Raw genomic sequence first — 24,729 nt, 5'->3', positions numbered from 1 at the left:
TTATTGAATAAATTTTCCTAAACATCAAGAAAATGGGAAACTTAATTTAGTTTTGATAAGAAAATGTTTATGTTTATCTTCATGAATTATAGACAAATGTTGATGCATTGATTATTTTTTCACCAAGGTTTATGTTTGTAAATATTTGCAACAAAAGTAAATGTAAAAATATTAGTATAACTTGACTGGAGAATATAAAGATTTTATCAAAATAAAATTATTTGTTTAATCTGGCTGCAGCTGAGATGAATGAAGATCAAAATTCAACTTACTCTTCACATTCACAGTTTCAGCCTTCGCTTTCTTCAGTAAATTTTTAACTTCCGTCATTCGCGCACTCTTCGGCTTAGGCTTTTTATCTTGCATTTCTCTGGCACTGTCCTCAACAAGGACTTCACAAACAGTGCCAACATGTCCTTTTTTCGTTACAATGGATATGAGTGGCATCTGAGCTTCAGGAGTCTTCAAGCTTGGTAAAAGGCCTGACTCTGATAAAGCAATGACTTCATCACACTTAACACCCTCTTGCAAGAGGTGGCCTATAGCTGCAATTTCTTTCACAGGCTCTGAAGACGGTCCAAATTCTTTTGATATGTCCATTATCACATTCTCCATAGATTCTTCTCCAGTCTCTAAGGTGCGTATGACACTCTTTAGACCTATACTTCGTTCTTTTCTTTCAGCAGCCTCTTGGACAAGTACCTTGGTGGCTGTGGCACTCTCCAGGCGACTAACGACATCCAGGAGCTTTGCCTGGTGTTCTATTTTCTTTAAGGCTACGAATTCTCCTTCTTTCATCATTGACATGAGTTCATTCACTTGTACGCCTTTCTTCAGATGGAAATTCAGTTTTGCAATGTCCTTCTGGAACGCGACCTTGTCTGTCGGCTTTAGCTCTACAGTCTCAAGATCTAACTGCCCTTCGGTGGCCAAATTCACTAGTGCTTTAAATCCAGGGACGCACATTTCTGTAATCACATACCAGTGGAATCAGCAGAAGAATTCAAAGTAGTCATAATAGCTTTCTCCTTCAGAACCGTATAATATGCTTTAAGTGGTTTTACTGTATATATTAATTAGGGTGCTCTTAACATAAAAGAGAAAATAAAAATAAAACATTTTCCAAGGACCTAGGGTAACAATTTCGTGATCAAGGAAAAACAGCTGAAAAAAAATAAATTTAAACTTAGTATTAAAGAAAAATGATGTAACCTGGATATGTAGAGTTTAATCATGAAAAGGGGTTCTAGGACTAGTTTATACTGTACATAATTTTCTGATTATCTGTTGGGAGAATGCGCAGGTATAAAAGGTATATTTTACAATATATTAGGAATAAGGTATATGATCCACACTGTAAAACTGTAAAGTGTAATAGTTTTCTAACCCTTCAAAAATGTATCATTATGGTTTCGTATGTTTGAATGTCTAAATATTATAAATTTATCTGAAAATGTGATTGACTTTTTAATAGATAAAAGAATTGAGGATTCTTATTTACAAGAGGCCAAGCTAATCAAGGGACACATAAATATAATGCTTGGAATGTGTACCATTTATACCATATTGCTTCTGTATCCAAATGTTTAGAGATAAAAATTTAATTAATAATGGACAATCTAAATTTAGAAGACCAAGCATTTACCCATATGTGTCCCTGGATAAGAAAATATCTGAAATTTTAGAAGGTTGCTCCAAACTATGTACATGTGAATGTCATATTGCACTTATTGAATGAGGAGTAACCAGTAGTCTCAAGCGTAGCTGAACAAAGTGAAGACTGTCATGAAAGTTTTACCTGATTTGACCTGTGTCTTCTCGGCAGTGTGTTTGGGCGTGACTTCTTCAACTTGAATCTCAGCCGAAGAGGGTGTTGGGGCAGGGGCTGTAAATGTTGTTCCACGGATAACACAAAAGTGAGTATTTGTCAGGTGTCACAATGATATTCTTCATTTGGTATTTTATGTTATGCACAGGACTTGCAAAGGTAGAAATTGTTATATATTTTGTCTAAGGATTTTAAACAAGTGGTAAATGTTCATTATCAAACGCAATGCATTGTAACCAGAGAATATTTGTGTATATCATAATGAATAGTATATAGGACAAAATGTCATGTTTTTCATCCATCATACCTTGTGGCACTCATCAAATAAAAAAAGAGAAAATTTACTATAAATTAACAATAGTACAACTTGTAAACTCGTAATAAAATACACATGAACTTCAGTCATATAAAATAATCCTTCATTTGAAGAATATAAAACTTGAATCAGATCTTGAGTGAGGGCCACAAGCTATAAACAATGACCAACCTATTTGGAGTGTCTCTGCCAACTGTTCGGGTACTGTCTCCTGCTCTGGTTGTTCCTTCTGGATTTTGAGAGGAGCATCTGGAATAAAACCGGATAGGAGGTTTTGGGTGACATCCAGAATGTGTCTAGAGCAGGCAAGGAACATCTTCCATTTGTTTTCCTTTTATTCACGTTCATTCCATTCTCAACCAGTGCTTAGAGCCATTCCTATAATTTTCCCCTTTTCTTTCGATGCTTCTCAAGTGTAGAAATTCATTCAATTTACCCACTAACATTTCTATATTCACTATCTCTCAAACTTTCCAAGTTATCCATACTTTTCTCTCACACTCCTCTTCAATATCAATCTTGTAACAACCTATGTTCATTCTATATACATACCTATTTAAACCTGACTATCATAAAATTTAATGAATTTTTCTTAATATATATCTACTAATCTTGAATAAAACCCCATTCTTTTACGAAAAAACTTCCATTACAAATTCAGAGATAATTCCAAAAAAACTATCATCTCCATGGCATGTAATGCACAACGCAAATTCTATCCATTATCTCTATTCTTGATATAATAAACCAAAAGAAAAATTTAGGTAAATCATTCTCGCAGTAACTTTTATTCACATGCAAGCAAAGCACTCAACCTGAAGTGGCTCTAAAGCACTGACTCTCCCAAAGCAAAACTATTTCTCACTAAACACACTTCATTTCTTCTATGAATGTACAAGGATCTAAATTTCACTACACAGGCTTTATCATGCAAGGGTATGTGTAGCCCCTTTCTGTAACAAAACTGTTGTATATATGAATATTGTGTTATACTTTATCATATAATAAATACAAAGAGAATGGGAATGGATAGTATTTTGTTGTTGAATTTTTGTTTTGTTTACTTTTGAGTTCGTTGGATGCATTAGGGATCTGTTTCTCATATCAATATCATGGAATTAATCAAAATCTTAATAGGGACGGTATAACTGATTTGGAAACATGCGGAGAAAAAATAGACGAACTTAAAATATCGGAAAAGGAGATTGTTTTGTGACTGGAATAAATGATGCTGTTGTATTAGGATTGATCCTCTCGGTACCTTCCTTACCTGTATTCGGCATCAATTAACTTAATATTTACCATTTCGCTACGGGCAAATTCACGAAAGCTGAAGTATGGTTACAAGTAAAATATTTCAAAATTTTTAATTTTTTTAAAATGGATAACAACCTGAATGTTTTACCAGTTAGAATATTAACAATTATTTTTTTATATATTACCAGTAAATCAAAGTCTCGTACAAAAAGAAAATGAGGAGATGTTAATCTCGAATTAAAATTAAGGACCCTTCTTTAGTAAGAAATAATGAAAATAATTGAAATTAATGAACAAAAGAAACGGAATCTCGAAATCAAAAGTAAATTAGAATATGTGCTAGTGGATATATATATATATATATATATATATATATATATATATATATATATATATATATATATATATATATATATATATATATACAGTATATGTCATATGTATGAAATCATACAATCATACATATTTATATATACATTAATTTGCATACAAATAAATATACATTCATAGAACATAGGATAAGGCCATTACATAAAACCAAACAGTGCAGAACCTAATCTCACAAGTTAGATTAGTATAAGATAATAAAATGTACGAAACTCAAACAACATAAGTCAGTTAACCTGAAATAACAGTAAAGCCAAATTAGAAAAAAAAAGAATAATGAAAAATAACACGTCACATGCATTTCCCCTTTAGTTATTTTCCTCTATCTAAATATAATGCAGTATTCGCTGTGTTCTTGTCCAAGTCAAGTATTTATGTAATGTATCGTTTCTCTGGTGGTATAGTATTTACAGATGTCAAAAATATGTTAAAAATATATAAGTGGTAAAAAATATAAAATAGTTTTTAAAAAAAATTGGGAAAATAAAAAATAACCAGCAGCCTTATAAGCTCCCGAGTGCATAAAAAATATCAGTGAAAAAGAACCAATAGAAGCCTGTGCGAAGCGAGGCTAAAACCCAGCAACTTATATGAAAGTAAACTTAGAGAAAAATAAAGTAAAAACAATAGAAACGGTAGAAAAGGCAAGAACAATATCAGAACATTGCAGTTATATTGTTAATAGACTGCTTTGCTGCAATGTTATAATGTTAATAGACGGCGAGGCTGCAAATAAAAGTATAATTTTCTGCAGGGAGCCAAGCATCGTGCAACTGGCGCGTGCTGCAACTGCTTCCTTTTACTATAGCGTGGCACTCTGGTCTAAGGTGAGTGATTGAATCAGTACTGTAAGTGCATGTCTATATTTGCAGTTCCAGATTACGTGCAGTGTCATATTGAGTGGAAGAGAGTGCTAAGCTACAATCTGGCACTCTAAGTCTAGCGTGCGTTGTTTGAACTATGGTACTGTGAGTGCCAGTCTATACAATGGCACTCAGTATACTGTAGTATATGTCAAAATGTGCAAACTTACGAGGTTTGGTGATCGGTTTCCCCTGTTGAGTGATTTGCTGTGTCACGAACGCCTGTTGTTGTTGATGTTGTTGTTGTTGTTGTGTCTGCTGTACAGTTTGTTGTTTCTGTACAGTGACTTGTGTTTTTTGTACCTGCTGCGCCATTTGACTTTGCTGCACTTCTTGTGTCTGAATAATTTGCCCTTGTTGAACAACCCTAGTCTCTCCGTGGACGACCTGTGCCTGTTGTTGTACTCTTTGCTGTTGAACAACAGCTTGTTTAGTAATCATTTGTTGTTGGTGCTGCAGAGTCGTCACTTGTTGTTGACTTGGCTGCATAAATTCAGTCCCCTCATGTATAAGAGCATGCTGATCTTGCATTGGTTGAATCAAATGCTGTTGCACCGTATCGGATGTGGGCTCAAATTTGGCAATTTCCTCGTGGGTTCTTACTTGAGTGGGCTGTTGTGTGACTGTTGTCTTTTTCAAAACTTGAGGTTGTTGTGTAATATGAGCAGTTTCTTTTAAAACAGTGGTAGTTACTTGCCCAACAGTTTCAGACTGTTGCATAAAAGTAGATTCTGCTCCTTTCTTCATTATAATTGGTTGTTTGGATACAACTGTTTTCTCCAGCACGCCAGACTCCTGGGAGATACGAGCTTGTTCTGACTGCATGAATGCTCCTTCAGTTGTAGTTTCCTCATACTGCTGTGTTACTCTTCCCTTCTGTACAACCATGGGCTTCTTAGTTATTACAGTTTCACGAAGAGCACCAGGCTCCTGTGTGATATGAGCTTGTTCTGAAGTTCTAGTGATAATGGTCTCTTTAGTAGTCTCTGGCTGCTGAACTATTATTGTTTCCTTCTTTAATATTACAGGTTGTTTATAAATTTTAGTTTTCTGCATTATTTCTGGTTCCTCGAGGACCTGGGCTTTTTCTGTTGTTGCAAAGATTGTAGCATCTTCAGCAGTTTCAACCTGCTGCTGACTTACCTTCTCCTTCTTCATAACCATTGGTCTCTTGGATATAACAGTTTTCTGTAACAGTCCAGATTCCTCAGTGACTTGAGCTTGCTCAGTAGTGAATGAGGTTATTACTTCACTAGTAGTCTCGGGTTGCTGTACAAATACATTTTCTTTCTGTATAACCATTGGCTTCTGAGCTCTAGGTTTTTGAAGAACCTGAGATCCTTGGATAAGTTGAGCTTGTTCAGTGGTTATTTTTGAAGTCAATTCTACAGTAGTTTCAGGTTGCTGCATTGTTACCATTTCTTTCTTTACAACCATGGGCTGCTTGCTAACAGTAGTAGTTTGTAATGCACCAGGCTCTTTTATGGCCTTTGCCTTTTCTGTAATAACTGTAGTGGTAACTTCTTCAGCAGTCTCTGGATGTTGCATTGTAACCTTTTCTTTATGAATGACCATAGGTTGCTCAGATCTGGCAGTTTGCTGGTTAATTTTGGTTTCTTGAACATGAGCTTTCTTCTTCAAGATAGATGTGCTTACTTCCTGTATGACTTCAGGATGTTGCTTAGTAATAATTTCCTGCTGAACCATTGTGGGCTCTTGATGAGCTATTGGTTTCTGCAATACTTCAGGAACAGCTGAAATTTTACCTTTCTCAGTAACAACTTGATCGCTTCTCATTTCACTAACTTTAGACATTTGAGACTGCTGCATAACTCTTTCTTGCTGGATAAACTGTTGCTTTTGAACAGTTGCTTGTTTCATAAACTCATCATACTCTGAAGTAACAGGTTCTTGGAAAGGAATCTGGGGTTTTTGAGTCCATGATATTTGCTCTTCTTCTTGTACAAATGATTGAGGTTGTGTGGCAGTCAAAGTCGTTTGAACAGTGGCCTTCTCTCTGGATTGTTCAACATAACTTTCTTGTGTAACAGTCTCGCTGGTTACTTTTCTTTGTTGGAATGGCTGCATAATCTGTTGTGTTGTTTCTTGGATGGTTTGTGTCATGGGTTGCTGCTTTTGTATTGTTTGTTGTGTATCTTTCTGAGTTGTCTCTTGTGTGGTTTGTTTTACAGGTTTAAGAATGGGTTTTTGTATTGTCTTTTGTGTTGGCTTGTGTACAGACTTTGGCGCAGCAGGTGCAGCTTCAGGATACCCTGGAATATATGTAGGTTCTAGCTGAATGAAATTTAAATATTTTTAATTTTAACATGGTGGTTTGTAAAGTCTGAAATCATAATTTAGTAGGTTTTTGTTGCTGTGTTAATAGTGTATTAATATCTAATATTTGCATATTAAGTTTAATTTGTCTCAGTTTGTTAATATAAATGTCTGATTGTTGTTTTGAAACATTTCAAGTCTGTTGCTGTTTTATTACCTGTTGAATCTGGGTTACCTTACCTTGTTCAGTCTTTCGTGTAGTTATTGGCTGGTCTTCAGCTGGCTTAAGTGTTGGTTTGGTTTCTGCTGACTTGGGTGTTGGTTTAGTTTCAGCTGGCACTGATGTTGGTTTGGTATCCTCTGGCATAGGTGTTATTTTAGGTGTTGGTTTTGTTGAATCTGGATAATCCTGAGGCTTAGAAGGAGTAGGTTTTAATTTACTTGGGACAGGCTTAGGTTCTTCAGGAACATGGAAAGGTTCAGGGTGTTTTGGAGTAGGAGCAAACTTGTGTTCCTCTGGTACAGTTTCTTGAGGTAGAGGTTTAGGTTCTCTAGAAACAGGTGTAAGCTTAGGTTTCTCATGAGTAGGAGTAGGTTCAAATTCTTTGGAAGAAACAGGTTTCAACTGAGGTTTCTCAACAGCAGGAACAGGTTCATGTTCTTTATGAGTAGGTTTCAGCTGAGGTTTCTCAACAGCAGGAACAGGTTCATGTTCTTTATGAGTAGGTTTCAGCTGAACCTTCTCTGAAACTTGATAGGAATCAGTTTCCCTTGAAGTGGGCTTAAGCTTAGGTTTTTCTGGAGTAGTAGTACGTTCAGGTTCCCTAGAGACTGGCTTAAGTTTGGTTGTTTCAGGAATGGGGGTAGGTTCAGTTTCCCTGACAACAGGTTTAAGTTTAGGTTTTTCAGGAGATGGAGCAGGTTCTAGTTCCCTGCAAACAGGCTTAAGTTTTGGAATTTCTGGAGTAGGAGTAGGTTCATATTCCTTTTGAGTAGGAGTACGTTTAGATTTTTCTGGAGTAGGAGTAGGTTCAGGCTCTTTTTGAGTGGGGGCACGTTTAGACTTTTCTTTAGTAAGAACAGGTTGCGGTTCTTCGGGAGTAGAAGCATATTTAGGTTCTTCAGGAGTAGGGGCATGTCTAGGCTTTTCAGGAGTAGGGATATATCTAGGTTCTTCAGGAGCGGGGGCATGTCTAGGTTCTTCCAGAGTAGGGGCATAGTAGGTTTATCAGGAGTAGGGGCATATCTAGTTTCTTCAGGAGTAGGGGCATATCTAGTTTCTTCAGGAGTAGGGGCATATCTAGTTTCTTCAGGAGTAGGGGCATATCTAGTTTCTTCAGGAGTAGGGGCAATTTTGGATTCCTCTAAGTAAGAAACAGGACTAGGTTTTTCCATCTTTGGTTCCTCATGAACCATACTTTGTTTGCTCTCAAGGACTTTTGGGACTTTAGGTGTAAAGGAGGTAGGTTTTGGTGATGCCTCAGGTGTTGGTTTTTGTTCAGCATAGAATGGTACTGTTTTCTGTTCTGCCATAGCAGGTGTTGGTTTAACTTCAGCTGGTACTGGTGTCGACTTTTGCTCTGTAGAAATAGTTGTTGGCTTAATTTCTGAAATGTGTGTTTGTTTTAATTTTTCTGGGATGTGTGTTGGTTTTTGCTCTACTGAAGTTCGTGTTTCTCTTTGTTCTACTGCAGTTTGTGTTAGTTTTTGTTTTACTGCAGTTTGTGATGGTTTTTGTTCAACTGAAGGTCGTGTTGGTTTCAAGAGAGCTGTAGAAAAGGTTTGCGTTTGCTCTTCAAGATTAGGTCTTACTCTTTGTTTAGCTGAAGCAGGGGTTAGTTGTTGTTCTGGTGAAATGGGTGATTGTTTCTGCACTGAAGAAACTTGTGTTGACATCTGTTCTGGATGCTCGACTGGTGTATAAACATTGCCTTGTTCTGCTGGAGTATGCTTAATACGATCTGTATAAATAATATCTTCTTCCTGTTCAGCTAAAGCAGATGTTAGTCTTTGTTGTGCAGAAGCATTTTGTGTTTGTTCTGTACGTGATGAAACTAAACTGGTTTGTTTTACAGGTCTCATCTCTTCTGTGTCTTCATAAGAAATGGTATGCTGATGTTTGGCTGGAGTATGTGATGATAACTGGTTACTAAGGTCTGATGTATTTTGTTGGGAAAATTCAACTGTAGGTTCTTGTTTCGTAGTAATATACATTTTTTTATAGTCCCCTAGCAATGACTTTTCTGAATCTGAAAAAGAGGACTGTTGTTTAATTCTAGTAATAGGTTTTTCTAACTCTTCATCTTGAGATTTAATTTCTACAAAACCAGGATGTGTGTGTTGATCTGAAATAGGAGTTGGTTTTTGTGTACCGAACAAAGTAATTTCACTAGTTCCAGTGTGAACTTTATCTCTTGGTTTGTCTGATGAAGGTGCTTGTTTCCATTGAGGATGGGAAGATGTGATTATATCCTCACCCTTATCAGTAAGTGGTTTTCTCCCTGTGTGAACCAATGTGCTGTGTTCATGCTTAGAAACTATCTTAAGAGATTCTTCCTTTTCATCATGTATATGTTCCTGTTTCTCTGTAACTTGTGTTGGTACTGGATAGGTTGTTGAGGGTGTCTGTTTAACTGAGTAAGGTGAAAGTGTCGTCTCCACTTGTTCCTTAACATATGGAGTATGTGTATCTTTTTCTAGATCATGGGATTGGGGTCTTATTTTGTGCATAGATAAAGGATGTGTTGGTTTTGGTGCTTTCAAATGTGATGGTGTGTATTCTTCTTCTTCAGGTGTTATCTTTTCTTCAGTTTGAGCAGCTGTGGGTGTAGGTCTATCTTCTGTTAAAGTATGTGGTATTTTGAATTGAGATGAAGTAATTTCACTAGTTCCAGTGTGAACTTTATCTCTTGGTTTGTCTGATAAAGGTGCTTGTTTCCATTGAGGATGGGAAGATGTGATTATACCCTCACCCTGATCAGTAAGTGGTTTTCTCCCTGTGTGAACCAATGTGCTGTGTTCATGCTTAGAAACTATCTTAGGAGATTCTTCCTTTTCATAATGTATATGTTCCTGTTTCTCTGTAACTTGTGTTGGACTGGATAGGTTGTTGAGGGTGTCTGTTTAACTGTGTAAGGGGAAAGTATCGTCTCCACTTGTTCCTTAACATATGGAGTATGTGTATCTTTTTCTAGATCATGGGACCGAGGTCTTATTTTGTGCATAGATAAAGGCTGTGTTGGTTTTTGTGCTTTCAAATGTGATGGTATGTATTCTTCTACTTCAGGTGTGATCTTTTCTTCAGTTTGAGCATCTGTGGGTGTAGGTCTATCTTCTGTTAAAGTATGTGGTATTTTGAATTGAGATGAAGTAATTTCACTAGTTCCAGTATGAACTTCATCTCTTGGTTTGTCTAATGAAGGTGCTTGTTTCCATTGAGGACGGGAAGATGTGATTATATCCTCACCCTTATCAGTAAGTGGTTTTCTCCCTGTGTGAACCAATGTGCTGCGTTCATGCTTAGGAACTATCTTAAGAGATTCTTCCTTTTCATCATGTATATGTTCCTGTTTCTCTGTAACTTGTGTTGGTACTGGATAGGTTGTTGAGGGTGTCTGTCTAACTGAGTAAGGTGAAAGTGTCGTCTCCACTTGTTCCTTAACATATGGAGTATGTGTATCTTTTTCTAGATCATGGGATTGGGACCTTATTTTGTGCATAGATAAAGGATGTGTTGGTTTTTGTGCTTTCAAATGTGATGGTGTGTATTCTTCTTCTTCAGGTGTGATCTTTTCTTCAGTTTGACCAGCTGTAGGTGTAGGTCTATTTTCTGTTAAAGTATGTGGTATTTTGAATTGAGATGAAGTATGTGTAAATTTCTGCTCACCAGCAGAAGCTACAGAAGTAGGTTCCTGTTCTCTAATAATATGAGATGGTCTGTATTCAGATAATGTAGGAGCAATCTCCTGAGCAGTATCAATTGTTGGAGACATTTGTGTCTGTTCTAAGACAGCAGGTGAAGTTTCATAGTCCTCTAAAGTAGATGTAACTGTGTGTTCATCTTGAGCAGCTGTCTCTAAATATTTTTGTTTTGTTACATCATATGATGGTCTATACTCAGCTGCAATTGGTATATCTTTTTGTTTACTATCAAAATAAGTAGGTGTCGATTTTTCTTCTAACAAAGTGTGTGAAACTTGGTTTGCAGTGGATTTAATCTTCTGATCACTCTGAACAGCCATAGGCGAAGGTTTATAAGCCACAGAAGTATGCGTTGGTTCATATTCAGCTGCACTAGGTGTAAACTTTTCAGCATGGAAAGCTTCTAGTGTATCGTCATGTCTTACTAAAGTATGTGAAGGTTTGTATTCTGTTACACGTGTAGACTTCTGCTCAGTTTGAACAGCTGTGGGTGTGAATATCTGTTCCTCTAGCAAATATGAAGGTTTGTGTGTTGCTGTGGTAGGTGCAAGCTTCTGTTCAGGCTTAATAGCTGAAGTTTCTTTGTCTGTAAAGATAAGTGTTATATTGAAGTCCTGAATGTGTCTTTCATCAAGAAGGATTAGGTTATGAGGGGATGTGTGTTTGCTTGTGTGTTGTTAACATAATAATTGGAAAATTATTTTTTTTCTACTAATTCTGCCTTTGAGAAGTTTTTTTACCTTCATGGCTAGATTTTGAATTTTGTAAAAAAAACACTAACCTCATTAAAACTTTATCTTAATTAAACCTTTTATTTTCCCTAACTCAAATATAACCCTACATTGGAATGAAATAACCATAAAACGTGTTTAAATAGAAAGCTAATAGGTTTTGTTGGATAGGAACATGAGAAATTGTACGTCCATTTAGCCAAAGTCTATTTAAAGCAGTATAATGCAGGTATTATTTTGCTTACCTCTGGATCATTAATGCAGATTTGCTTAAGTTATATTTCTGGATCCGGTTTTAAAGATTTGCTTGGACAAGTTTATGACTGAGCCATGTTATTCATGCCTTTTTGTTTTATTCATAATAGGGTCCGATGACTTCCCATGTTATGCGTGAACTGGCATATTGGAGTACTATGAGTACTCCTATCGTGTTGACAATTTATGCATATCTATACCAGAGGCAAGCATGTGTCCATGATCAGGTAAGGTAGATGGAAGGTTTTGTGTTCTATAAAAAGGATATTTTCACTTCTGTTGTGGCAACTGGATGTGTTATTTCAGTGGGTGCAAGTGAATGGAGTGGCTCATTAAGGATAATGTGTTCTACTCCAGTTGAAAACGATGTAATCTTCGACTGAGTATGAGAAGTGCATGAGTCGGATAGAGCAAGAGTGGGTACTAATTTTATAATGACAGGTGTAAACTGTTTATCAGCTAAATAATAATTTGACACATGCTTTATTGGTGAGAGAGGGTCATTCTGGGTTGTAGTGATGAATAACCGATCATTAGCAGAAGTAACACGAAGGCTAGATGGTGCTTTGTTTAAAGTTGTACGTTGCTGTGATCGTGAACCAAAAGAATGCACTGGCAATAAGCGCAAAAATTGTTTATCTTTAGGAAAAGATGATGATGACGAATGACTCTCACGGAAATTCGGTGATTTTTTGTTTTGTATTAAAATTACCCCTGAATCCTGTTCTGTTTTCTTTACCATGCAATTTTTCTCTGTAATGCAATCCTTTGATTTTTTTCTCTTTATCTTTTTAGATAATTTACATTTTGGTGATGATTCTGAAAATTTACCATCAGTTAAAGCCATCTTCTCTGAAGTAGCATTTTTTTTCGACTTTACTCTCTTTTTTGGTGCACGGATTGAATCTTTTGATGTTTTTTCTATTGAGGTCGATCTTGGAGTTTTTATTGCTGAGTAAGCAGACTCAGTCTTCTTGGAATTGGATAACAACTTTTCATTTCTTAAATCTTTTTGGGGGTTACGAATCTCGTCACGGTAGACTTGTTTCTCTTCCATAATTCCTAGTGATTTATAGGTAAAGGAAGGTGACGTTAGCAACTCCGACAAAGAGGGTGGCAATGTTAGCTGAGAATCTAATAACATTGACCTGACCTGACCCGATTGCGATAAATGCTTTGGAGATATGGAACTAAATTCCTTTCTGGATATCCTTGGCAACTGCAATTTGTTTCGAACCTCGGAAAATTTTGACTGACTGCTAATGACACAATCCCCTTTCAGTGTTTTTCCTATGGAATTTCCTCCTATGTCGTGTTTTCTCGTAACATGAGCCAGTGCTTTGTTAGTAATGTTTTGTGATGACAATTTTTCTGTGAGGGCAGCGATAACAGATGAGTATAGTGAACGGAATGATGCTTCTTTTTCTTTAGTTATTGGTATAGGTTTCTGTTCTGGGGGTGACGTTACACGTTTCTGCTCCAGCCTAGGATAAAACTTATTCTTTTTCATTACAAAATTAGGCGTCCAATACTGACTTGGCATGGCTTGTATCTCTTTATTTCCAATGAATGTTGCATCTGTAACACAATAAAATGTTGGCATGAACTCTACGTCTCTCTTCAAAATTCAAAATATTTCCATACATTTTTGTAATTTTCAGCTCGATAAAATTAGAAAATCATTAAGTTAATGCAGAAATTTATTATTCTTTTCATATAATATTTCAAATGAATTCTTGCAGCCACTAGGAGGACTTTATATTTTCTTTTTTTTTCTCTATCGACCCCTTTTCGTAAATATAGCAAACAAGAAAAATTAGAATAAGGTCTTCAAATTAATGTTTCTGTTAATAGATATTTGTAAAATCTTGATATCAAATTCTTTATAATTGACTGAATCGTGGATCAAAATGGGATGTCCAAGCACTGAAACGTTGATTAATAAGCAAGAAATAGTTGTTAATGTTATCTATTTTTTTTTTTTTTTTTGCGTAGTTACTCATTATAAAGAAAGTCGAAGATTGCACAAGCTAGTTACTGAATGCTGAATAGTAAGTTTACGCCATTATCCAATGTAAGCTGAAGTGCTGAACACCACATTCATCACTGGAGAATTTGACATTTAACATGAGAATTTCATGATTACACTTAACCCTTTAGTGTGAAAACGAGTCTGCATATTTACGAAAAGGCTTACAAACCTGTGGTGCCAAAAATCAATTAAAAAGACTTATTTTCAAAATGAAAAAGAAATTTTGGTCAATGAATAAAAAGTAATTTTAAAAAAATTTTCATCAGTTAGCGCTTGGCCAGATGAAATGCAATTACTTGAAGCGTGATAGAGGCAAAAGAGACTAATGTACAGTACTTACAAACATTACCCAACTACTCTAATTCTATGGAAAGATAAATCACAGATACATGACGACTCTTGAATACGGAAGTGAATAAATATGAACCATTTCTAAATCTTTGATGAATATGAACATGAAATTTTTAAAATTCTGAAGAGAAAGCTTCAATCCAGTTACTGTGACTAAAAGCGCTGCCATTGAAAAAAAGGAAAAACTGATGGCAACAGATACCTTTGCTTGAGGGTATTTACAAATAATGGTATAAGCAGCGATGAAAATATTCACAACAGGCACATAATACTGTACCATATACTGTATACATAACTGTTTTAACTATATAGAGCAATAGTGCCCTATACATTCACTGAATTTAATTTAACAAGTCAGAGATGTAAGCCACTTGCCATAGATCAACTCTACAAAAAACAACCTGAACAACTGTACAAGAGAAACAGAAGCATTTTAATGTAGCTTTGGAACGAAATGCTTTACCTGATGATGTGTAAGCACATGATGATTTATAACTATGGAATGTACAAATTGTATCCAGACATTGTAAGGAAAGGAATGTTTTTTCTAAGTGTATCTACGTACATCTACTGTACAAGTGTTTTAATTAGTGTATAACGATTCTGAGGAAAAGTGTACAGTGTTTACGTGTGGATATATCTTGTGGTTTCTCGTTTCCTATAATTTCTTTTATATGTTTAACTTGTGTAGAAGTTTAGTATAGCAGAAAATAAGCCATGGTGAATCTTTTTTTTTATTGTGTGTGTGGAATTGTAATAAATGTTTGAGTACAAAAATAATCATTGGTTGTTATGTAAAATATAAATGTGTAAACATATAAATATGTACATCAATTATCAGGTAATAAATATGTAAACATATAATAACATTAAAATAAGTATGCTGTAAAAGATATCTTAATTAGATGTTGGTAAAGTGCCTGCAGTGAAACAAGAAATGAGTAAAATTTCATATGTACATAAAACAACTAAGAAACAGAAAAGTAAGAAATATATTCTGTTGCAATATCATGTATAAATAATAATAACGAATAATATAAAAGTATATATATACATTTTCTTTGTTCAGAGTATATAGTTAAGATTGCATTTGTTATAAGCAAAATCTTATTGTAGTAAGAGTTCAATGTCTACAATAACTTGGTAAATTTATGTAGAACCAACTTTCCAAGATTCATTTTCTGTTTAGTCAGCAAATTATATCCAAGATGAAATTGAATTTTCAGTCAATCTAAGGAGCAGCTCTTGAAGGATTGCATTCTATAACCAAATCATGACAGAAAATGAGCCTCAGTAAACATGGTAAACCAATAAGTTTTATAAGAGTGAGCATTATAATAATAAAGCTGTTTATGATGGCAAGAACATAAAATTTGTAAATCTGGTAAATTTTGGCTGTTCATATGTAAATTTGTTCTATATACTGTATAGCTTTCACGTTCTGCATGTAAGGAGATATTAACCTTTTTACCAATAATTTAATCTGTAGATTTATATAATTGGGGGGAAATTATTATTTAATATCGCCTTTATGTCATGGAGAATAGCACTCAATCCTCTGCTTAGTAAATTATTAGCAACTCGAGAAGACATTGCATTCGACGTCAACAATTTGAGTTGCTTGAATTGTAACACAGAGAAGGAGAGGGTCTCATGACAATTCAGGAATTTATGACATTATCGAATCCAAGGATTAAGGTTTCAATAGGAATTATATACCAGAGTTTAAGCATTAGAACGTCCTTTCATGAAATGGCTCCCATACAATGATGCCAGACACAACATGTCTTTAGTTGTTAAGCATTAGTGATGAGAGCCAAATCATTACTCAAAAAAAAAAAAAAAAAAAAAAAAAAAAAAAAAAAAAAAAAAAAAAAAAAAAAAAAAAATCAAGATATGTGACCCCCCAAAAAGGTGAAAAACAAAATACTTAATCTCCAGTATAAGCAAAAACAAATACAAAAATAGCTGAGTAATCACGATATTATTTCTAAAAATCACGAGTGCCTGGTTTAAAATCCCCCATAAAAAATGGGTTCAAATTTACCAGATAATAATGCCAAAGAAAGATAGCCAACGGAAAATGTTTTGCTTCCTTACCTGTCCTGACTTCTTGTACCTGTGCGAAGTCAAAGGATTCCTCGTGGACGCACTCCCAAGCCTGTTCTGCTAATACTCTATCTGCAAGGGTGATGTAGGAAATCACTGCATCAGCTTCTAGTTTCAAGAGCACCGGACGTTTCCTGATTCTCCTTTTTACTGTTCTTTCTAATCATTTTTTTTTTCTAAAAATCTACTTTTCTATCAAGCATTTCATCTAACATATAACGTCATCTAGGATCTAATTTATTGGACACACTTGTAATGTACTGAAATGTATATATGATAGTGCTAACTTGAACAATAATTATTGCTATGGCCTTTATCTGTTTGAAGTACAATAATGTAAGTGTCTAATTTCATTGCTACTGAACGGTGGACCTGTAAACTACATACTGTGTTTAACTTGACCGCTGCACAATAGATATTTTTTAATATTCTTAGCTCACAAATTCATAAGAAATGTGTATATATATATATATATATATATATATATATATATATATATATATATATATATATATATATATATATATATAAAACATTTCTGATTTTGACATTGTGCAGGGTTTTATATTTTTGTCTCTATATTTTGTTACCTCTCTATTCTTGTCTCTGAGAGGAGAGGTTAGCAAACTAAAAAGGGAAAAGACTATTAAAAAAATGTAAATTACTAAAAACACAGCGAATATGCTAAGGAACTAGAATGGATACGTTACTTTATCAAATGTTCAGGAGGGTTTCCGTCAAGGACTGACCATTGGGGAAAAATTACGGAGAACTTACCATCCTTTGCATCGCGGTATGCTTCCTCTACCAACACCTGAGCAACCATGACTGAATGGCCATGTTTCTCCACAATGTTGACGAGGGGCTGCTGGGTTTCGGCCTTCTTCAGCGTGGGCAGCTTTCCAGCCTCGCAAGATGCGATGATCTCCTCGTGCTGGATACCCTGTCGGATCAACTCTGAGACCTTGGTCAACTCTTGAGTGGTTGAGGAGAACTTGCCCATTTCCTTGGGGATTGTCTCCTTGAAGAGGGTCTCTGGTTTGACGTTCTTGGCGTGCTTGATCATGCGCAAGAATGCCTTGAGACCAACAGGGTGCCTGACAGCTTGTTGCTGAGTTTCCTGTGCCAGAACAATAGACACGTTCCTCTGGTGGCCAATGTACTCACAAACCTTGATCAGTGCGCTCTGAATGTTGGGCTGCTGGAGTGACATGAATTCACCAGCTCTGAACATGGCCCAGATCTCATTGACTTTAACGTTGTTCTTCAACATTGTGTGAATCTTTGCCAACTCATTGATAATCTGTTCATCTTCAAAGAACTGGGGGGCAACTTCTCTAACAACTTCCTCACCTTTCATGGAAGTTTCGGAAACTTTGACAAAGCACTTGACACCAGGAATCTGGTTAGGAGCAAATTCACTAGGTTGGAGCTTTGGATAGGATTCTTCCAGAACAACAGGAGCATTCCAATTGGCATATATTTCACCCACACGACGTTCTTTTGGTGTTGAGTACACCCTCTCTTCTTTCTTCTTCTTATCTTCAAATGCATGGCTGGGTTTCCATACATTCTTCTTGGCATCTTCCAGCTCCTGCTGACGTCTCATTGCACGCTCCTCTTTTTCACTTCTCATCTTAGCCATGGCGTCCTCATGCGCCTGCCTCTCCTTCACTGCTCTCTCCCTCTCCTTTTCCTTCATGTGTTCTGCGGCATGTTGAATGTGAAGGGCTGCATACCTTTCATCGGCTATATTTAATTTCTCCTCGTAGGTCAGCCCTTAATCAAGTAACAGTAAATTAGAAACACACTCTTGTTACTAGAAAACCACTGCCCAAATTAAATAATTAAAATTAGTAATGAGCAGAATGTAATGTGTTACTGCTATGCAGGGTTTACGGTAATGTTTGTAAAACAAAATACAATCCCGAAATTATTTATAGTATACTTTTAAAATAAAATAAAATAAATATTACTTTATAGCAGTATTATACTGCTATGTCAAAACCAAAGTAAAATTTGTCAAGGATATAAAATCATAAATTTAGTTGAATCATTTAAAAAAGAAATAAACATTTAATAATAAAATGATGATTATGTATTAATAATAATAAAATAAAAACAAATTATAAAACATAATCTTATGAAAATAGCAACAGAAACTCTACGGGTATCAACATTACCTACTAGCAAGAGAATCCTCTTTAAGATAATTTGGTCTTTTAGACATCAACTTACCAATAACTTCCAGATTTGCTTTGGTAAAGGCTTCGCCTTCAGAATTTACTGCTCGGCAGGAATACTCTCCCTTCATATCGGGAGAAACTTGCACAAGGGTAAGCATAGCCCTGTCATTGCGAACTCTCATCTGTTGAAAAGCATTCAGTGTTAAATGGAAACAGTTCTTCAGTAGGGTTTTTATATTATAACGGAATGTTATGCAATTTGCATAAATATAATGATGTGATGATTTTGTAGTATAGCTAATTTAGTATAGAGGGAAGTTACTTCAATGCTGATTGCATATAATAAACATTAATTCAAGTAACTGTTTTAATAAAATTAACCGCAAAATTCAAAAGATAAAATTATCTAGGTACCAAAACCCAAATAATTGCCAAAGCTCTAAGAATAATTATAACAATAAATTTTTCACTCCCTTCCGTTACATCTTTTTAAAAAATTTCGAATATAGAGTTTATATTCATTAAACTCTGATCTTATGCCTTTAAAATACCTCACAAAGTTATTTAGAACATTCCCATAAACACTTCAAATCTCTTACTTGGTATGATGCATGTTGACGAATGACCTTTGAATTATGATACCAGGTAATCTCTGGCTTAGGATTTCCGGCAAAGGCTGCAGTAAAGGTTATAGTATCCATTTCCTTTATCCGTGAATTGGTGATTTCTTGTACAAATCTTGGTGCGAAATGTTTGCCTTCGTGAAACAAAGGAAAAGTGAGTCAGTAATGGTAAATGGAATTGTCTTTAATATGTTTATTCAGTCTAATAACAATATATGGATCGAAACATGCCATGCAAAAAAAAAAAAAGCAATACACTATGACAACTTTACCTTCTATACTAAAATAAATGGGCTAATCCATGCATTCATTCTCAAGCAGAATAAATTCCTCTAAGCTATCAGCTCTGCGCAAACCACCGTTTTTGGAGTTCCTGGAGGATTTTTTCTTGCTACTACTTACAGAGCTAGGATGCTGCTCAGAATCTGATGCAGAAATATACTTAGAAGAACAAGGGGATCTTTTTGGGGAAGCAGTGGTCGCAAAAGACTCCTTTACTGTGGAAAGTGAAGCTCTTGTAATTTTTGGACGAGCTCCTGTCTTGCTCAAGGCATCTGAAGGACTGTAAAGTGAACTTTGAGGAACAGGACTTTTAACTCTTTTGGGAGTCGAGACAGGAGACTGTAATGTCTTTGGAGTGGATGCTGGGCTTTGAAGGCCATATGGTGTTGAGCCAGGACTAATAACAGTCCTAGGAGTAGACCCAGGACTTATTACTGTTCTAGGAGTAGAGCCTGGGCTAGTGACTCTGCTAGATGACTGTGATGGTGTCTGTGATTTTCCATGAATAGGACTGCTGATTCTATTCATCACCGGACTTTGGACTCTACTAGACACTTTAACTAGTGTTGGACTTTGAACTCGGCCTAGGACCGGGCTTTGAATTCTTGGCGATACTGGAAGTGGGCTTTGAGTACGAGAGGAGGTTCGGGGTGCTCTAAAACTGTCCTCATTTGTCTTTTTTAATGAAAAATCCATTGCTCTATCAACTGACATTGTTCTTTGGGGACGAACCAGGCTCCTTTGACGATTTGCTCGTGAAGCTCTAGGAGAATCAGGACTTGAGTCTTCCAGTTCTTCTGTAGAAGAATACTGATACACTGGCATAGGTATTTTTGAATTCTCGTGGATCTGTTTGAAAGTTTTCCTAATTAGTTGTGGTGTTGACATAGGAGAGCTTGGTTCACTATACACATTTCTCTTCGGACTAGGCCATCCTGAAAGACTGTCAAATGAATGTTCCCGAGAAAACAGCATTGGAATTTTAGATAAGGAATCCTCATTCCTCTGAGGGAATTTTCTTACTGTACTCGGCGTTGATGCTGGAGTTGACTCATTTGATCTAACACAACGGGGAATTCTGGATTCCCTTAAACTATCTGTTGATAACTCTCTTGTCATTACCAAAGGCAATTTGCTTGGTGGTGAAGGACGCTCTTTTTTCATCACCATAGGCGTACTTGGTGCACTACTTGATTTTTCTGATAGTGGCGAAATGATTTGACAGAGATCGGAAATCCTATTGCTCTCTTCCTTTGAAACTGGTGAGTCACTTTTAAATGGCCTTTTATCTTCCTGAGCAATTCCATTTTGACCTCCTAGGTTTGGTCCATGTCCATGCTCCTCTTCAGCATTATAATTCTTAATTCTAGCTTCATTTGTATCTGATGTTTTACCACTTTTTTTATTCTCCCTCTTTTCTTCTTTTGATTCTCTTTCTGGCTTTTGGGTAGGATTGGACCTATCAAACAATGAATCTTTTTTATTTGGTGTTTTTGAAGATACCATGCTTTCCTTCTTTAAAATAGGTTTTCTTCTAGGAGTTGGAGTTAACTGCCGTGTAACCTTTTGTTCTACTTTCATGGTTTCAGTACTAATGCCAAGTTGGGGATTAGCAGTTGTTGTCTTGCTATGACTTCCAGGATTCTTAAGTATAGATTTACGCTTTGTATTCAAAATATTTGCATGCGCTATTTTCGTTGCTTTGCTCTTTTCTGCTTTTTCTGTTCCTTGGGCCTTCGAAGTTCCTTTATTACTTGCGATAAGCTCCTTTTCGCAGATTGGTACTGCATTTTCCATGTTCTCCTTGGAAGACTGAGTTATTTGTGGTGCAACCTTAACAATTTTATCCCCTTCTATTCTAGCGATATTGCTATGAAATGAGGATACAGGATTAACTGAATGGGCCTCCTGTGTCAATTCAACATTCTTTGACTGTTTTTCCTTTTTCTCAGTACCACTAACATTTGATAAGGCCTTATAAGAGGCTAAATTACTTGAGGAGGCTGAGTCTTCACATGTTCTCATAGTTTTCATTGATATAAACTTTGGCTCTGTTATTTCAATAGATGGTATGGATTCAGGATCAACTTCAAAGGACGATGCATCCAAACTGTTTGATTTTGCCTCCAATGCAGCAGCACTGCGTTTGTCTTTCTTGTTCTGCTCAATTGTCATTTCTATTTCAGCTGTAATATCTGCTTGTGCAAGTGAGCTTAGAGCTTCAATAACCTGTGAGATTGAATTTCGATGTGAACTCAAGTAATTGGATAAAACAGCCTGAGCAAAGTTGGGTGATTCTGTTAGTCGTTCATCTTCTGATGTAGTGCTTGGAGTATTAGCTTCAAATTTAAAGTGAACATGTTTAGTGTTTGGACTTAACAGTGAAGTTTTAGATATGCTGAGAGCCTGATCTTCTGTTAAATAAATAGGGTTTACAGTATATCCACTTGGTCTTCGGCTTGTTCCATCACTTACAGTTTCTGTTTCCGATATGAATACTGAATCACTTCCCATGGAAAGATCTCCAATGGATAATGAACTTGCTACTTCTAACTGAGCAAGACGGTCACCCTGAGACTCTGTACACTGGGAATCACTCCTACACTCTAAGTCAGTATGAGATCCATATTCTGTGTCAATTTCAGAAATGGTATCTCTACTGCTCATGCATGAGGGATCTTGGGATACTGAAGGTCTTTCAAGGCTGTCTATAGACATGCTAGTAGCAGACATACTGGGAACACTACTATTGAAAGCATGATCATCACAGCTAACGGAATTAAGATCTACAGGGGTACTAGAGGTTGTAGGTGTAGAGGCAGATTTAGGATCTCCTTGAATAGAGGTGGGCAGGTCAATGGGGGAAAAGGAAGCAATACAGTCATACTGTGAAACATTAGGAGTTGTCTCCAACACTGAGGGTGAGGACTGTATCATGATAGGTGTTGAATGCATTAATGGTTGATGGGATTTGTCTATAGTGGTAGTAGACTGAGACATGATTGGAGTGGACAACAACTTGGATGCGGAACACTGCAAAACAACTGCTGGCTTCGAGGATGAGGACTGCTGGGCTTGGATGCATCTTCTGCGTGCACGAGACCTTTCAACTATACCTGCCATCTGGTCCTTCAGTTCTTCCATTCTCGTCACCCATTCTGGCTTGCGATAGGCCTTTGAAGTTGTCTCTGAGTGCTCTGTAAAGGGGGTAAAGAGCATAAGATTCCTTTATCCTGCTACCTAGATCAATAATCCCCAAAGTTAAGATTATGCATTACATTTTACTTTAATGATCTTTCATGACAGCTGATACAAAAATCCTAAAGTGAAGAAACATATCTCGACATAGTAAGCATGAATAAGCAATCTTGCAAAATGACTCACTTAAAAAGAAGCATGATGGAGTGAAAGAAAGATATAAGTGTCAAAATACAAATTGCGACAAAAGATAAATCATGAGATCCATCACCGCCAATGCTGCAGAAAAAAATAATGTTACAAGCAACTCAAAATTACTTCCTGAAATAAAATAAACAGAAATAAAATATGGTACAATAATAGCTCAACACAGAAATGCACTACAGAAATGATATTAGTAGCCATGTGAGTGTTATTGTGCAGTTGTAATCTTATGTGAATATGAGGAATAAAAAAGAATGATAGATATAGGTGAACAAGTTAAGTATATGAAGTACAATATCAAAGGTGGTACATGGCTCTGCCCATGCAAATATATTTCTGTAGGGGGGAGACGAGATGAACAGCTAATGTTGTAAGAAGACCTGAAAAGCAATGGGAAACAACTATACAAGACAAAATTTCTTGCACAGCTGCTTCCTGTTCAGTTCAGAGAAGATTTCCTAAATGAGACTAGATTCAAAACTTGACTATGGGTAAGCCTACTTTATTACTTGTCATTATTTATTATGAGAAATGGCACTGAGTTTTAATCATCTTTAAGGTTAATTGTGATATGTAAACTATTTGAGCTTTGGATCTATGGAAAACTCCATGATGGACAAAACAATTACTTAATGGTTGAAGCAATACTAATAAATACACTATTGGCTCAAATAAGCTAAAAAATTTCAAAGAAATTACTTCTCAGTCATTATTTCATCTAAAAAGTTTTTCAGGGAAAGTTTGCCTTCTCTGACTATGTAGCTATAAAATAAAAATCTAAAAAAATTAACATATCCATAAAAGAAGAGAATAGCATGTCAACACGATCATACCCTCAAGCACCACAACTGTTGTAACTGTGGTGTCAACTCCATTTCGATTCATAGCCTCACAGGTATACACGCCATAGTCATTCAGGGTAGTTTTGTGGAGAGTAAGGATAGCAGTGCCATCTTCATAGTTCTCCAGTGTCAGAGCCTCCGTCACCTCCACCGGAGACCCATCAACATACCACTTAATGGTTGGACGTGGATAACCATTTGCTTTAGTTATGAGTCTGAGTAGTAAATAAAAACAATTAATTCACTACTTTCATTTGTGTAGTAGTTTGGCAATGACCTACACCAAAATGTTTTATATAATGCATGCTTATAACATCAAAATAGTTGTAGGAATTAAAAGAAAAATAGAAATTTCTCTCTCTTACCTAACAGTTGTTCCTTCTTTAACTTCAATCTTTTCTTCTAGTCTATTGCAGAAGTATGGTGAGGAACCAGCTTCACTGTCTGATTCTGAGTCTTTCTCAATCTCCATTGTCTCATCTTCCTCTGATGGAGATCCTGAGAATACGTTTTTCTCAGATACTGAGGTAACAGTTGCTTGCTCAGAATCAGGTACGTATTCATATGCTGGAATGTAATTTAAATGACATATAATTCTTGACAAAAGGGTTCATTATATTTTAGATAAAGAAAATTAATGTTGTTATATTTTATTCAAACAGGATTGTGAAATACATATATATATAACTTACCTTCAACAGTGAGGTTAGCAGTGGTTCTTGCCTCTCCGGCTTTATTTCTAGCAATGCATGTGTAATCCCCAGCATCCTCAGGAAACACTTCAAGTATCTGGAGACCAGCTCTACCTTCAGGTGTTTGTGTCAGGCGAACTTCTCGATGATGGCCAATAGGTCGGCCATTTTGGAACCAGCTCAATTTTGGCGTAGGTTTTCCAGTGACTTTGCAGCTGAAGCGGACCTCTTCACCATCCATGACTCGGATTGGTGTCAGTGGTGGATTGAAAGCTGGGGGCTCTGCTTCCTCTGCACCCTCACCCTCAACTAGGAGTGTGGCAGTTGAAGCTGCACGACCTACTGGATTTTCAGCTGCCACAGTGTAATCTCCAG

The 24,729-nt window shown here is 36.2% G+C and overlaps 1 protein-coding gene and 1 pseudogene across 22 annotated transcripts in view; both read right to left on the bottom strand.

Moving 5' to 3' along the window:
* LOC137627783 (titin-like) overlaps positions 1-24,729 on the bottom strand; it is a 218,029-nt gene that overhangs the window by 67,826 nt on the left and 125,474 nt on the right. For 13 of the 22 annotated variants that reach the window (XM_068359103.1, XM_068359107.1, XM_068359108.1 and 10 more), the window contains 12 exons: positions 24,355-24,729; positions 24,028-24,229; positions 23,654-23,877; positions 22,535-22,615; positions 19,113-19,270; positions 18,566-18,695; positions 17,105-18,106; positions 16,319-16,399; positions 4,822-6,924; positions 2,316-2,393; positions 1,799-1,885; positions 273-968 (listed from right to left, as the gene is read on the bottom strand). The exon at positions 24,355-24,729 is cut by the window's right edge and continues 237 nt beyond it. In XM_068359103.1, coding sequence (XP_068215204.1) covers positions 273-968; positions 1,799-1,885; positions 2,316-2,393; positions 4,822-6,924; positions 16,319-16,399; positions 17,105-18,106; positions 18,566-18,695; positions 19,113-19,270; positions 22,535-22,615; positions 23,654-23,877; positions 24,028-24,229; positions 24,355-24,729 — 5,217 coding nt within the window. The remainder of the gene's footprint in view (positions 1-272; positions 969-1,798; positions 1,886-2,315; positions 2,394-4,821; positions 6,925-16,318; positions 16,400-17,104; positions 18,107-18,565; positions 18,696-19,112; positions 19,271-22,534; positions 22,616-23,653; positions 23,878-24,027; positions 24,230-24,354) is intronic. The other 9 variants (XM_068359113.1, XM_068359115.1, XM_068359111.1 and 6 more) reach the window with 9 other exon arrangements.
* Positions 11,443-13,603, bottom strand: LOC137627790 (uncharacterized; annotated as a pseudogene).

Source organism: Palaemon carinicauda, chromosome 35 (assembly GCF_036898095.1).
Source record: "Palaemon carinicauda isolate YSFRI2023 chromosome 35, ASM3689809v2, whole genome shotgun sequence".
In the NCBI taxonomy this organism is placed as follows: domain Eukaryota; kingdom Metazoa; phylum Arthropoda; class Malacostraca; order Decapoda; family Palaemonidae; genus Palaemon; species Palaemon carinicauda.
Note: the sequence above shows the minus strand (reverse complement) of the source record. Positions and strands in the feature narration are given on the sequence as shown.